This window comes from Hyperoodon ampullatus, assembly GCF_949752795.1.
Source record: "Hyperoodon ampullatus genome assembly, chromosome: 19".
In the NCBI taxonomy this organism is placed as follows: domain Eukaryota; kingdom Metazoa; phylum Chordata; class Mammalia; order Artiodactyla; family Ziphiidae; genus Hyperoodon; species Hyperoodon ampullatus.
Genome location: NC_136932.1, coordinates 12,407,174 through 12,423,443, shown reverse-complemented (window position 1 = coordinate 12,423,443; position 16,270 = coordinate 12,407,174). Strand labels below are relative to the sequence as shown.

The following is a 16,270-nucleotide window of genomic DNA, read 5'->3' as shown; positions in this document are numbered from 1 at the left end:
GTATCGTGGTGACTGTGCCCTCTCCTAACTCCTCACCAAGCCTGTAGGAGCTGATTGAGTCATGACGTGCTCTCAGGGCAGGTGGGTATTTCCAGCTCATAACCTAGGATTGGGAGCTTCAGGACCAGAGCACTTGGTGAGCCTCCTGCTGCAAGTGGCCGTCACTCACTGGCGCTACGCCATAGGAGAGGAATGTGGGCTGGCCTTAGCCTGGGCCAGAAGACCTGGCTGATTTCCAGAGACTGCGCCTTCCTTTGGAAGCCAGCCCTCTGGAGACTTAGCGAAATGTGTGGAGGGCAGCCATGAACAGGGCCCGTGTTCCCCAATTTAGGAGAGTCCTGACCTAGGTGTTTCTAGATGGAGCATTTCTAGGGCATCAATCTTCTGTACTGAAATGCAGAATTCTCACCTTCAGAAAATCCCCTTCAAATTCTTCTTAAACCACAGTCTCATGTTCTAGAGTAAGAAATATTTGGTCTTTCCTTTTCACAGGTACAAGTGAACAAAGACAGAGTAAATTATCGCCCCTGACACAGGTGCAGCCAGCCAAGAGCCTGCCTCCAGCTCAGCCGTCGAGCGTGAGTCCTGCAGAAGCCCAGCCTCAGACTGCTCAGCCCGCACAGCCCCAGCCCCCAACCCAACCCCCGTCCCCAGCTCAGCCTGAAGCCCAGACCCAAGCAACTGCTGCCTCCCACGTCCCACCTGAAGCACAGCCCACCCAAGCACAGTCCTCCAAACCCCAAGGTGCAGGACAGTGTCAGCCTCAGAGTAATGTCCAAGGACAGTCTCCTGCTCGTGCCCAGAGTCCACCACAGACTCGAATGCGTCCATCAACTCCATCCCAAGTGTCTCCTGGACAGCAGTCCCAGGGTCAGACTACAGCCTCACAGCCGATTCCAATTCAGCCACACACATCTCTTCAGCCACCTTCCCAGGGCCAGCCACAGTCACAACCCCAGGTACAGTCTTCAACTCAAACTCTTTCATCAGGACAAACGTTAAGCCAAGTTACTGTTTCGTCCCCATCCCGTCCTCCGCTCCAAGTACAGCAGCCTCAGCCCCAAGTCCTTGCTGTGCCGCAGCTGCAACAAGTCCAGGTTCTCTCCCAGATCCAGTCACAGGTTGTGGCTCAGATACAGGCTCAGCAAGGTGGTGTGCCCCAGCAGATCAAACTCCAGTTACCCGTTCAGATGCAGCAAAGCAGCCCTGTGCAGACTCACCAGATTCAGAATGTGGTTACAGTGCAGGCAGCCAGTGTGCAAGAGCAGTTGCAAAGGGTTCAGCAACTCAGGGATCAGCAGCAAAAGAAGAAGCAGCAACAGATAGAAATTAAGCGGGAACACACCCTCCAAGCTTCTAATCAAAGCGAAATCATTCAGAAACAGGTAAAGTTATTAAGTAAAAGCAGCATGTTCAGTAGCTTGAATGATTGTGCTGTGCATTAGACTTAGCGTTTGGTTGTGTTAGCTTTCCTTAAATAAGACACAAAAGTCATTGATGCTTCAAGTTAGAAGCAGCACTGGATTGACCAAAACGTACTGAATGACTGTTATGGTTTGGAACTCTGTTGGATGTAGACAGTCAGTGCTTACTGGAAAAACGACGTGTATCTTGGGAGAACTAAGTTGGAAAGAGTGGACTTAGGAAGTTTAAGTATCATTGATATGAAACCTGAAGGTTTAACTAAGTTTTGAAGCCACTTCAGGCATCACAGCAATTTCTTTGAAGTTATTTGCAGTTGTCATTCCTTAGTTTGCACGTAGGCTAAGCAAATTTTATAGACAGATTAAACTCATTTGTGTTTCCAGCCACACCTTCGTAAAAAAAAAAGCTTTAAATAGTATGACTCCATAGCATAAATAAAAAGTGGCATTGTGCAGTAGCTTTGTAGTGAAGTAAGGCAATTTAGATGAGTTAGAATTATTCTGCTTGAAACGAAGCCACACGTATAGTGACATCCTCTGTAGCATTGCGGAAGAATGTGCAGCGCTCTGCACTAGTCAGGAGTTTGTGTGGGTTTCAAGTGTTCCCAAGTCAGGAGAACCCAGTTCCTGGGTCTCCTGTTTACAGTCTGTGAAACCCACTGATCTTCCCTGAGCTATATCCTCATTAAAACTCTCTTTCAGCCACACAGGGTTACTGTAATGATTAAATAAGGTCATGTATGTGGAAGCACTTTTTATTTTATTTTTTATTGAAATATATTTGACATATAACATTGTATAAATTTAATTTAAGGTATATGTCTTATTGATTTGATACATTCACATCTTGTAATATGACTGCCATTGTAGCAATAATTAACTCCCCTATCATGTCACATAACTTTCATTTCCTTTTAGTGGTTGGAATAATTAAGATCTAGTCTCTTAGCAACTTTGATGATTGTAATGTTGTTAGAAGTGTTTTCAGCAGCAGAGGGATTTTGAAGATGTATAGTAATATTCTTAAAAAATTAACGTCATATATAATGTGTTAAAATGCATTATTACCCAGCTTTTATCACTGTATGGTCCATGAACTGAGAATTATTACAATGTCTGTCTTTACCCTAATCTCTGTGCAAGGTGGCAATGAGGCGGGGGTGGGGTGATCTTTAAAATGAATGCCTGGGACGGAGAGCATAATGTTGAAAACATGGTTATTGGAGGATGATAGCTGGGTTAAAATTAGAGCTGTATTAATTCTTTAATCTCCAACAAGTTAGTAAGTTCTTTATGTCTCACTATCTCATTTATAAAAGTGTCCCTACCTTTCAGTGTTGTTACGGTGAATAAATCAAGGTAATGTCAGCTGCTTCCCTGGGCACAGTGCCGGGTACGTGATAAGCACCCGGGCCACACAGTAGCTCTCATTTTATTTGTATTACGATATAAAATTCTTAGTTTCTTTGGGAAACACATACATGTGCTCAGATTTCTACTGTTGTTACCTGTGTACCAACTTGTAGTCATTATAAAATATGCATTTTTGGATTTTGTTCTGTCCTGAAGGTGGTGATGAAGCATAATGCTGTAATAGAACATTTAAAACAGAAAAAGACCATGACTCCAGCTGAAAGAGAAGAGAATCAAAGGTAGGGAGAAATGTTTATAACCCATTACACTGGGTCTCACTGTATATCAGTCTCTTCTCTTTAACACACATACACACACAGGAGTTCTGAGTTTGTATTGTTTTTATCTTGATTGAAGTTTATTAAATGAGAACACTCAGTACTAATAGATGCTCATAACTGGTTCCAATCGCTCTGAAGCTTTCCAGTCACAGAAAGTTTGTACCAACTGTAAAGACATAGAAAAATTATGTCTTAAGCCTTTCAGAATGAAATGCCCAGCATTACATAGATTGTGTATTTCTCTCTAGAATGATTGTCTGTAACCAGGTGATGAAGTATATTTTGGATAAGATAGATAAAGAAGAAAAACAGGCAGCAAAAAAACGGAAGCGAGAGGAGAGTGTGGAACAGAAACGTAGCAAACAGAATGCCAGCAAGCTCTCTGCACTGCTCTTCAAGCACAAAGAGCAACTCAAAGCCGAAATACTGAAAAAGAGGGCACTGCTGGACAAAGATCTACAAATTGAAGTGCAGGTAAGAAGGTATTTTCTATCCTCCTGTGTCCAGTGTTTAGCATCAAATTTTATTCCTCTTTTCCCCTTGAAATTTTGATTAAGCTTAAAATTTGAGCTTGTTTTCTAGATTTTACATTTTTGTCCCTAGAGTGAGAAGCAGTAAGACATATGTCTTTTAAAACATGACAGAGATTTTGTATCTACATGTATATTGTAATCTCTAAACTAGCCACTCGGGGAGGTTAGTCTTTTGATTATAACATTCGAGGACCCTCTTGGCAATAGCCCTTATTGTCTGTGACGCAGTCTTGCCAAAAGTTATCAGGAGCCACGTTTCTTGAGAAAGGTAGACAGAGAAACTGCAAAATAATGTTGAAAGAAAAATAAAATGTGCTCATTAAATAGGACCAGATTTCTTTCTTGACTTGTAAATGATCTGCAGGCATGGCTAATCCTCTGCTTACTTAGGGAATTTGTTGAAAATTGAAAGAAGACATCTATTCATACATACTTAAACAGTTTTTTAAAAGAGAAGTGGGCTATATAAAGCATCCCTAGAAGTGCCTTGTACATTTTAAGAAGGTGAGAGATGTTAAGAAAACACTGATCGTCCTACTAACAAACACTGCACATAATTCTGAGACATTAGAGATCTTCCCACTGAAGTCGGAAAGCAGACGGTAGTGCCCAGAATCAACATTATTGCTTAGCATCTCTAGAAATTCTAGCTAAGGTTAAGCCAAAGAAAGAAAGGAGGTAAAATTTGTTATTGTGTATGTTATGATTATTATATCAAAACCCCAAAGAAAAATAAAAGATCTAAGAGAGAGTTCAGTAAGGTAGTCACTGCTAGGTAAATACTGAGATCACGACCATTGTCCAAGTAAATAAAAATAAGAGTCGGTAATCTTTGATCATCCCCCCTCCAAAGATGACCATTTTAAAATAATGTTAGGATATAGCTTATATATATTATTTTTAATAAATGTATTCACATATAAACACATTTTAAACAAAATCAGAATCACGCTGGAGACAACATATACTGAACATTTTTCTTTTTCTGCACTGTACCTACTATGCAGCCATTTAAAAATGTTAACAACTACTGCAAATATTCTAGTATACAGTCGTGGTGTTGTTTCTGACAGTGTATTGCTTATCTAATGAGGAAGAAAAATTATACTTAAAGGAAACGTTCAGCATTATTTTAACTATAGAATTTATTGCTAAGATTTAGTTTGAGGAATAACATTCAAACGTATATGTACTAGCATATTTTAAAAATTATTTTTAAATATAAAGATTTTATTTTTTATATTCAACATATGTGATTGGTCCTTTATATCTACCTGTTCTTATATCATTTATGCTTGCCTTTTTAAAAAATAGACTTCATTTTTAAGAGCAGTTTTAAATTTACATAAAAATTATGCAGAAAGCAGAGAGTTCTCATATGCTACCCCCAACCCCAGTTTCTCCTATAATTAACATCTTGCATTAGGGTGGCATATTTGTACAATTCATAAGCCAGTATTGATACATTATTATTAACTAACTAAAGTCCATAGTTTACATTAAGTTTCACTCTGTTTTGTATAGTTCTGTGCATTTGACAAATGTGTGATGTCATATAATCGTGTTACATAACAGAATACAGAATCATATTACAGTATCATACAGAATAGTTTCACCGTCCTAAAAATGTGTTGGCTTCTACCTTTTCCTCCCTCCTCCATCCCCCTCTGCTTGCCTTTTCAATATTTCTTACTCATTTTTAATAGAACTTATGCCTTTATTTAACTCTTTGAATATCATACATATTATAAAGTTTTTTGTCAGATTGTTCTATAAAACATAAAGATTCACTTGGAGTAAATTCAGATTCGGTTATTGATTTTTGTTCGTTGCTTTTTCTTTTTTTATTTTTACATTACATGTTTTTATTGTTTTTCATTTGATTTTGCATTTGGAATTTTAAGTGAGAGGAGTTTTGTTTTGGTTTCCTCCCTCGAGAAGCCTAGTGTAGCACAGCCAGCCTTTAACATCCAGCAGGGAGCCTGCACTTCCCAGTTCTGAATCTGGAGCCCAGGAGGCCTGCAGTTTTAGCCCTGGTCATGGTTTTGTGTTTCCGTTCCATAGAGACATTTATATCTTATTCAAGCATGGCTGTCTTCTCAGTTTTCTCTTTTTTATATCTTACTACCATGGGAATGTTCTTGAAGAGGTATGTCAAAGTATGTACCTACTACACTGCCTTGACGATCTTGATTTTCCTAAAATCCATCTCTTTATGCTATAAACACATCATAGTATTAGGAAAATGAAACTCAAGATTTACTTTCTTCCCTAGGAAAAAGTTCAGACTTTGTTTTTAAATAGAGAAGGACTGTAGAATTGTCACACAGCATATCTTCTCAGTTATAAGACTATTTAGACTCCAGATAGAGGACAGAGGTTCATTAAACCAGGATCATTCTGGTTTATTTGTTAGAATTTTTTTGATGTTTAAAAACTTGGTCATAGCTCTGGTTTAATTACACCAAGCTTGTTCATGAATGCCAATCACAGTGATTTTTCTCTAGGGAAATAAAAGTTCTTTTTTTAAAAATTTATTTATTATTTACTTTTGGCTGTATTGGGTCATCGTTGCTGCACGTGGGCTTTCTCTAGTTGCAGCGAGCATGGGCTATTCTTCGTTGCGGTGCGCAGGCTTCTCATTGCGGTGGCTTCTCTTGTTGCGGAGCTCGGGCTCCAGGCGCACGGGCTTCAGTAGTTGTGGCTCGCAGGCTATAGAGCGCAGGCTCAGTAGTTGTGGCGCACGGGCTTAGTTGCTCCGCGGCATGTGGGATCTTCCTGGGTCAGGGCTCAAACCCATGTGCCCTGCATTGGCAGGCGGATTCTTAACCACTGCGCCACCAGAGAAGTCCAAGGGAAATAAAAGTTCTTTCATCATCATTTCTAAGAATAAGTTGTAGCACTAGGTAGTAGAGGTGTGTCTGTAAAATACCTCACATGGGAAAAAGTGTTTTAATTTATGCAAAATTTGTATTGAGAAAATAGCTCTCCTTGCAGTCTTAAATTCTAGCCACAGGAGCACAGTAAATAAGGCACATATGTCTTACTCTGCTCTGGGCTGGTCAGGCCACATCTGGAGTATCATGTCCAGTTCATGTCGAGACTCACTCTAAGGACACACAAGGAGATTGGCCGGAAGAAAGCAGCCAGCGGGCGAGGAGGACACTTGAAATCATGTCCTGAGTGATGACTGCAATGACCAGGCCAGGACCCTAGCATGCGGGAGGGGCCGTTCTTTCTACACACTTGCTCATCTTGCTGTCAGACCTCCTTTGAAGAGACCTAACAGTTTTCTAGTTGTTGTGTAATCTTCATCTTCTGTTTCTAGTTGTTTTAATTGGGTTTAAGGTGTAGTAAGAACCCTCTTGTTTGGAGTTAGCAAGACTCCCTCACTTTAGAGTAAACTGTGGAGCTACTCAGACAAGGGAGGTGATGTAACGTCCTCTGGCCAGAACGTTACATAAGTCAGTTGATGGTCTTATATTCTTTGATTGACAACAGGAAGAGCTCAAGAGGGACCTGAAAATTAAGAAGGAAAAAGACATGGTGCAGGCCACAGCTGTCGCTGCCACCTCCCCCACCGCAGCACCGGCACCTCCAGCCCCTCCGCCTTCCCCGCCACCTCCGCCCCCGCCGCAGCACTCGGGCCCCCTAGCCACGGCCACGGCCACGGCCACGCTGCCTGTGGCTTCCCAGAAGAGGAAGCGAGAAGAGGAAAGAGACTCAAGCTCCAAGTCGAAGAAGAAGAAAATGATCTCTACTACCTCAAAGGAAACGAAGAAGGACACGAAGCTTTACTGTATTTGTAAAACGCCTTACGATGAATCTAAGTGAGTAGATCTTTTCGAGCTCTAGTTTATTGTCTTAAAAGTTTAGCTCAGTTTCCAGTTTTGAAGAAAATGAGTATATCAGTAGCAATGTAAATAAAAATAGTTAAAAATAAGGATAATAATATTTCATCTGTGGTTTTGCAGCTGATATTTTTAACCTTGACACTAGAATAAAAGTTTGGTTCTTTTTCCACGTGTTCATGATTCGTGTTTGTCCTTCATCATATTCTTTTCTGTCAGATAAGCTTTCTGTTGCTCCTTTGCTGTCTCCTCTTCTCTCTGGATCAACTCCAGATCAGTTAGTAGTGCTGTCTGGAGAAAGGTGTATTACTGTCACCGCCCAGAGTTGAGATCATCTGTTCTGGAATCTTCCCAACCCCACGATTACATCCAATCTTAAAGACGACCTACATACGAATGGTGCCAAGGGGCTTTTGAGTTTGACTGGTTTTGGATTTTTATCATTTAATTTTAAGAAATTCTATGTTTTTTGTATTAGAATACTGTAACCTAATATTATTTTTGTCAAAGTTCCCACTTTCTTATTGGGGACGAAAGTCAGAAAAATACAAAAAGTAATTCTTTCACTCATTCCTCAAGTACTACACTCAAAAATTTGATAAGCATGGCAGCTGGAAGCTGCTTTTGACACTTGTAACTTGTATTTGGTGATATATACAAGATTTTAGAGACAGTAATCTATAAACGTGGTTACACTTTTTTTTTTCCTATCATTATTATCACTCAACTAGGTATTTAGCTTCCATTTGCAACATTCAAATGCAGGCCAACTTTTTAAAGCCAAAAATTAACCACAGTGTTAATTTTACAGTACCCAAAAGTTTATTTGATTGTGATAAAAAAGTATGATCATTTAGAATTAGGAATGCTTAATGTCTACTGTAAGTGGATGCCTAATCAATTTATAAAATAAAATTGTTTAATGATGTTTAAGCTGTAACATTGAAGCTGCTTTAGTGGTGCTATTTAAATTACAGTCTGTTTGCAAGTGCTAAATCAAAACTTTTTGTTGGTAGATTTAGCTGTGTGTTGAATCAAACACAGATCAGTGTAGGCATCTTCACTTTTCATTGTCTTATTTATAAGAAGTTAGACATGATATAAAAAGTAGAACCCTATTGATTGATTTTCTCCTTAGTCCAGTACAAGTCCAATACAATTTTTGTAAATTTACTTTCTTTACAAAAGATTTTCTTTCTTTACAAAAAGATCTGCTTATGGAATTTCCTTAAATAACAGGACATTTTGGCCTATTTAAAATATTCAGATCATAGAAATTCATTTCACACACAACTTTTTTTAACACCTAAATTGCATAAAATGCGGCACACATGTACATATGCTCATTCTATTGAGTTTGCCTCATTATTTTGGGGATATTTCATATTTTTTAGTTTTTCATTATTCACATTTCAGTATACTGGCTTCATTCATTCCCTATTCTAGTTGGGAAGAGTTAGTGGTTTTTAAGGAGTATTTAGTGATCTCTTGTTCCAAAGTAGGCTGCTTTGGGAATCTAGTGAGAGTGACTAAAACCTGAAATTCAAGTCCTGAGCTCACTTCCAGAACACACAGCCCACCACCTGGTGAAGGCAACATACCAAAATGCCCTGAAGGCCTCCACGTGCGGCAGTGAAAATCACGCGGGAGTCATAATTCAAAAGAAAAAAGTTAGTGGCAATAGGATACACCACACAACCATTATTCCTTACGTTCAAAAGCAGGTTAGGTGGAAGCTTGAGGACTATTTCGATTCCTGTAGGCGCGTCTGCCAAGAAACACCTTCGTAGAACCAATGGTATCAGCAAGGCCAGTCTCGTTCCCTGCAATTCACACTTATTCTTGCCGTGACTTTGACAAGGCGTTCCTCCAGAGCATTCGTCAACACTTTGATACACTGTGTGTTTGTCATAGAGATGCTTTTCACTTTACCATTTGGGATCTTACATTACAAAAGACATGAGGATTAATTAACTGATTACCCACAATTACACACTCATACGGCCCCATCTTGTAGACCCTCTTGTGGTTTTAGATTAACTATCCTTACATCACTCTTCACACCGTGTGTCCCTGTTTTTGAACTGAAGTAGTTCCTCACCAGCTAATTAACCTGGCCACTCCACATCGTCACACACATTCTATTAACTGAAAAACTGGCCCATGTCATAGTCTGTTAAAATTAGATTAAATTCCAATATTTACTTAGAAAACTTGGTAGAAACTGAATTACTACATGTACCTTTTTTAGTTTTCTTCTTCATACCATGTTTTTACCATTTATCTTCTACAACTGGCTGACCTCCTGCATGTTCCTTGTAGTGTAACTTCTACTTGGTGTTTGCGCTTTGCTTTGTTTTCAAATTTAAATTGTGAGATACATTTTCAAACCTATCTAAGAAATAGCCCTGATTTTGAAATGGCTTCTGTGGCATAGGTTTGACAGATGTAAGTCTTTGATTCTTTGGCTTTGGTTTTTGTGCCTGTTACAGTTTTACACACATTCATTAAGAGGGAGACATTACCATCAGTGTGTTGTTTATTTTTTCAAATTCCAGTGTGTTTTTAAAGACCCACATTTCACTAAATAGTGTATTTGTTGAAATTGATGTGAGCAACTCTGTGTCCCCACACTTGATATAGTATCAGATGCTATAGTTTGTCAGGGTTAGAATGGTTGGATTCAGGATGTTTAGCTGACTCATTGCAGAAAGTTATCCTGTAAGAACGTGAATCAGGACAGGGAAGACAGACTTACGTACCATGCAGCTCAAAATGACAATTTACATTGTCATTTTCATTGTGAATGCTTTTAGGTTCTATATTGGCTGTGATCTTTGTACTAACTGGTATCATGGAGAATGTGTTGGCATCACAGAAAAGGAGGCTAAGAAAATGGATGTGTACATCTGTAATGATTGTAAACGGGCACAAGAGGGCAACAGTGAGGAATTGTACTGTATCTGCAGAACACCTTATGATGAGTCACAGTGAGTTCTGATAAGAGCATCATATTTAATAATTTAGGAAGCCAAATTGCTCTGACTGGTTACTTATTTGTTTTAAAATAAAAAGCAAGGTATTTTTCTGCATATATTATACACTTACATTACAAATTCTTTTCCAATATTTTTCTCTTCTTCCCTCTTTACCTCCCCTTCGAAATTTATGTTGCTTCATAGTGAATGTTTGAGATACATTGGGAAAAATGTGGTTTAATGGTAGACTTGATTCTTCAATATGTAACATCGAAATTAATGAGATTAAAATAGCCTGACTCGTTTGGACTTTATTAGTGTTTTGAAATGGTGCTTTATTGCAGGTTAGAAAAACACTAATTTGGGTACAAGCTCCAAGACTCTGTTAAACAGCTTTTAGGATTTTGAACTCCCAGTTGGGTGGCCAGTATCAGCTTCCCATTTGATATGGTATTAGTTGAAAGATTTTTGTCCTTATTTTGTTTTGAGCTTTAAAGTCAATTAAATGTTTTACATTTTTCTTCATATTGGTTCTCCAATTTTGGCAGTGTTCTTAAACCTTTAATGCTTGTTCTTAACATCAGAAATACTAAAGTAACTCATTGGAATGTCAATCTTCAAAAGTATTAAAACAATTATAATACTAAAACTATTTTATATCCCAGGGTTAGAATATTTTCGATGCATGTTTTATTACTTTTTAAAGTAAATTATAAGTAATGTGATCCCATCTGTTTTGAACTCACATTTCCATTTCGGATCTTGCAGATTTTATATTGGCTGTGATCGGTGTCAGAATTGGTACCATGGGCGCTGCGTTGGCATCTTGCAAAGTGAGGCAGAACTCATTGACGAGTATGTCTGTCCACAGTGCCAGTCAACAGAGGATGCCATGACAGTGCTCACGCCACTAACAGAGAAAGACTATGAGGGCTTGAAGAGGGTGCTGCGTTCTTTACAGGTGAGAAACCCCTCTCTGTGCAGCATTTAAAGATGAAGTCAGTCAACGTGACCTTGGAACCACGCCTGGGGTTTGACCATTACAGTCTTAGAGCACCTGACTATTTAGTGACTCCCAGCTGAAGTTCTCCACAGACTTCAGTCCTTCCCGTGCCGACTGTTGTTGTTTAGCTAATGCTCATGTTTAAAATGACTCATTATTATTATTATTATTATTTTTTTTTTTTTTGCGGTACGTGGGCCTCTCACTGTGTGGCCTCTCCCACAGGCTCAGCGGTCATGCCTCATGGGCCTAGCCGCTCCACGGCATGTGAGATCCTCCCGAACCGGGGCACGATCCCGTGTCCCCTGCATCTGCAGGTGGACTCTCAACCACTGCGCCATCAGGGAAGCCCTGACTCATTATTTTTAACCTAAATTTTATTTTTAAAGAAAGCTATCTTACCACCATTGATTGAAAAGCAATTTGATTAAATTCTAGTGAGATACAAATGCTTATCTAAGGCTCTGAGCCAAAGCCTTCCCTCCCTTATTAAAAATAAGAAGGAAGGTGGGGGTGGCTTCTAAGATGAGCAAGTATTAGAGATGTATTCCAGACATAGGAGTGCTAGATTGACACTTCCTCCTGTTGTAATCATAATTAGAAGCGTTGAAAGAACTGGAACGAGAACAATAGTCTCAATATGTGGTTGGATGTTATTTAACATCACCATCACACCTCTGCCACATCATTAGCCTGCAGAGGTAACCATTCCACACTTGGAACCCATCCCACTCCAGTTTAATAGGTGTGATTGCAGTGCCAGCATCGCTCAGTTGGCAGGTTATCGTGAAGGAACCACAGTACAGGTTCCTTGACTCCTAAGCTAGTGCTCCACCATCCCCGCTCCAGGCCAAGGTCCCAGACCTCTCTTTGAGAACCATTATTACAGAGCATGCTCATCTGAGATAATTTGTGACTACAGCAAAAATCATCTAAGTATAAATAATTTCATCTCTCGAGTTTAAAACTGACTTTTCCAGTTTAAAGGTCGATGGATGCAAGAACTCAAATGGGAAACTTAAGTGAAATTGTCATTTCCACCTGACAATAATGATGTCTTCTTTTTTTTTTCATTATAGGCCCATAAGATGGCCTGGCCTTTCCTTGAACCAGTGGATCCTAATGATGCGCCAGATTATTACGGTGTTATTAAGGAACCTATGGGTAAGTGCTTGAGTTGGACATGGAGTTTTTTCAGAAGTCTCAGCAGCTACTTCATTTATCATCCAAAAAATTGATATATCATGAAGATATGCTGAGCAAGACTGGTGAGAGTCCAAACTGGTGTATGGTCATTTGTAGGATAAACTGGGAGTATGTATTAAAGTTCAAGTATGTGTACCTTTGGACACAGCAATTTCATCTCTTAGGATTTACATGTGCACAGGTATGGTGTTCATCACAGCAGTGTTCATAATTGCAGAAATACTGAAAATGAAATAAATAGCCATCAGTAGAGGAGTAGCTAAATCAAAGGATGAGCAGAGTATCCTCTACTGTGTAATGAATGAAGTCAGTGAGCGGATTGGGGTCCTTGTGAGCCTCTCATCTTTCCTGTCACCTCTTCTTCATCTTTTCCTGAAGGAGAGCAAAGGAAGAAATCCAAGAGAATATAGCCTCATTGCCCAGAAAATAAAAATGGTACTAAATAACAGCTACAAGTAACTGTACAGTAAGTCCCCTACATAACAAACCTTCAAGTTGCGAACTTTCAAAGATGCGAATGTGGGGCTTCCCTGGTGGCGCAGTGGTTGAGAGTCCGCCTGCCGATGCAGGGGACATGGGTTCATACCCCAGTCCGGGAAGATCCCACATGCCGTGGAGCGGCTGGGCCCGTGAACCATGGCTGCTGAGCCTGCGTGTCCAGAGCCTGTGCTCTGCAGCGGGAGAGGCCACAGCAGTGAGAGGCCCGCATACCGCAAAAAAAAAAAAAAAAAAAGATGCGAATGTGCATTCGCATGTCCAGTCATGTAAGTTAGTTCACGGGTCTGGTGTCCAGTGCATCCTCTACAAGTGGTTGTGCTTTTGTGTACTTTACAGTGCTGTATAGAGTACAGTAGTACAGTATCTTTATTTCAAGCCCAGGATGTCTGGAAGCAAGCATAAAAGCATCGGTGATGTGGCTGGTACTACTGTATACTTTTCAAGTATACAGTACTATACTGTACTGTAAGATTAAAAATGTTTTCTATGTATTATTTGTGTGAAAAGTATTACAAACCTATTATAGTATATTACTATATAGCTGATTGTGTTAGTTGGGTACCTGGGCTAACTTTGTCAGACTTACGAACGTGCTCTCAGAACAGAACTCATTCATATGTAGGGGATTTACTGTATTAAGATGAACAGCTACCGGTGATTATATTAAAAATACTTTATCTACGAAAGAAGTTATAGAAATTAAAACATAGCTAAAAGCTTCCAAAACTGCCAAAAAATTAGCTCTAGCTGATGAAAATATTCCAAACGGCTAGCTAAGCATTTTTTAAATGGGTATGGTTTTATTGTATATTTGAAAGTTGCTAGGAGAGTGGATCTTAAAAGTTCTCATCACCAAAAAAAAAAAGTTTGTAACTATATGCGGTGATGGATGTTAAATAAAAGTATTGTGGTGATGATTTCTCAATATATACAAGCATCAAATAATCCCATTGGGACTTCCCTGGTGGCGCAGTGGTTAAGAATCTGCCTGCCAATGCAGGGGACACAGGTTTGATCCCTGGTCCAGGAAGATCCCACATGCCGCGGAGCAACTAAGCCCGTGCGCCACAACTATTGAGCCCGCGTGCTGCAATTACTGAAACCCGTGTGCCTAGAGCCCGTGCTCTGCAACAAGAGGAGCCACCTCAATGAGAAGCCCGTGCACCGCAACGAAGAGTAGCCCCCACTCACTGCAACTAGAGAAAGCCCGCGCAACAACGAAGACCCAGCACAGCCAAAAATATATAAATTTTTTAAAAAAAATCATCGCATTGTATACATAAAGGTACCACAGTGTTCTATGTCAATTATACCTCAGTTTAAAAATAAAAGGAAAAAATTAAAGGAATTAAAGTTCAACCAGGTTTTTAAAAAAAAAAAATAGAAAAGACGGGTTGTATTGATGGCAACTTCAAAGATGCAGAAACATGAAGAAGAGATAAATGAGGGCTTATCTTTGGGAAGAAAAACCATAAATACGTAAGTAGCTGTTACCTCTATCCTCCTCATGTCTAAGATAGAAGAAACTAGTCATTGTACACATTTCAGATTTGAATAATCTCCTTTGAGAAAGTACCTGAGGTGTTTATTTAAATAAATAGATGTCTTTTGCTTCTAAAAATAACTTGATTATAGAAAATTTAAGAAATAAAAAAAGTAAGAAAAGATAAATGCACTTTTGATCTTTTTCTCACTGAATGGTATCACATTTTGGTGTGTTTGTGTGTGTGTGTGTAAATTAAAAACATTTTTTTAAAAAAGAAAAATATTGAGATCATATAGTAAATGTTTGTGTCTGGCATTCATTTTCCTGTGTCATTAATCTTCAATAACATGATATTAATGGCTTTGTATAGTCTGTAAATTGAATATGCCTTAACTTATTTAGCCAAAATTCTTTTCTTGAAGAACTAGAATGTTTTCCTGTCTTTTTCTTTTCTTTTCTTAATACCACCAAGATAAACAGCATTTTATGTGGGTATGTACATACAGATAATACAGGTCTCCCAAGCATATTGTTGAAAGAAATAGGAAAGTTGCAGAGCAATCCCTAGGTTTTAAGCAGTAAACAGTTGTATGTTTTCTAAGGGTACGTACATGTGTTTAGAGATGCATAACAAATGTCTGGAAAGATACAGACTAACGTGATTGATTGATTTATTATAAATTTATTTATTTTGCTTTTGGCTGTGTTGGGTCTTCATTGCTGTGCGTGGGCTTTCTCTAGTTGCGGTGAGCAGGGCTACTCTTTGTTGCGGTGTGCAGGCTTCTCATTGTGGTGGCGTCTCTTGTTGCGGAGCACGGGCTTTAGGCGCGTGGGCTTCAGTAGTTGTGGCATGGGGGCTCAGTAGTTGTGGCTCATGGGCTCTAGAGCACAGGCTCAGTAGTTGTGGCACATGGACATAGTTGCTCAGTGGCATGTGGGGTCTTCCAGACCAGGGCTCGAACCCGTGTCCCCTGCATTGGCAGGCAGATTCTTAACCACTGCACCACCAGGGACGTCCCCCTACATCGTTTTTAATTGTATGACGTTAAGGTAATTTATTTAATCACCCCTCCATAATGGATTTTTCGGCTGTCTCCAGTTTTTGCTGCTATAGATGACACTTCTGTGAACATCCTTGTGCATCTGCCCTGTTCTTGTTTGTTTTCTTAGAAAAAATTTCTAAAAATAGAATTTCTGTGCCAAAGGGTATGTATACTTTTTAGGCTTTTGGTAAGTATTTTCAAATTGCACTTCAGCAGATTGAACCAGTTTCCACTGATAGCATATATCTGTACCCTTTTCTCTGCACACTTGAAAACCCTGAGCATTATCACTCTTTCGAGGAGAAAAATTTTTCTTTGTAAAGGCTTATTTCGAAAGAATATGTTTGATGTACAAATGCAGATGTTACAGAGATATAGGGAGTAAAATGTAAAATTTACCACCACTTTCATCCACCTTTAGAGGTAGCCTCTGTTAATAGGCTGATGTATAATTTTTAATTTCTGCTAACTTGGGCAAAGGAAGTGACTGTTAGGTTTTGCCTGTCTTCAGTAACTAGTGATGTGCTTATTACTGTTTGTACTTCTGCATGAGT

The 16,270-nt window shown here is 39.3% G+C and overlaps 1 protein-coding gene across 3 annotated transcripts in view; it reads left to right on the top strand.

Annotated features, from left to right (window-relative positions):
• Nucleotides 1-16,270, top strand: part of BPTF (bromodomain PHD finger transcription factor) — a gene marked incomplete at its 5' end in the record, with an annotated part of 142,575 nt that overhangs the window by 117,492 nt on the left and 8,813 nt on the right. For 2 of the 3 annotated variants that reach the window (XM_079725122.1, XM_079725121.1), the window contains 6 exons: nt 493-959; nt 2,994-3,076; nt 3,367-3,592; nt 7,153-7,481; nt 11,249-11,441; nt 12,563-12,647. In XM_079725122.1, the coding sequence (XP_079581248.1) occupies nt 493-959; nt 2,994-3,076; nt 3,367-3,592; nt 7,153-7,481; nt 11,249-11,441; nt 12,563-12,647 (1,383 nt within the window). Of the gene's footprint in view, nt 1-492; nt 1,386-2,993; nt 3,077-3,366; nt 3,593-7,152; nt 7,482-11,248; nt 11,442-12,562; nt 12,648-16,270 lie in introns of all 3 variants that reach the window. The other variant, XM_079725120.1, reaches the window with a different exon arrangement.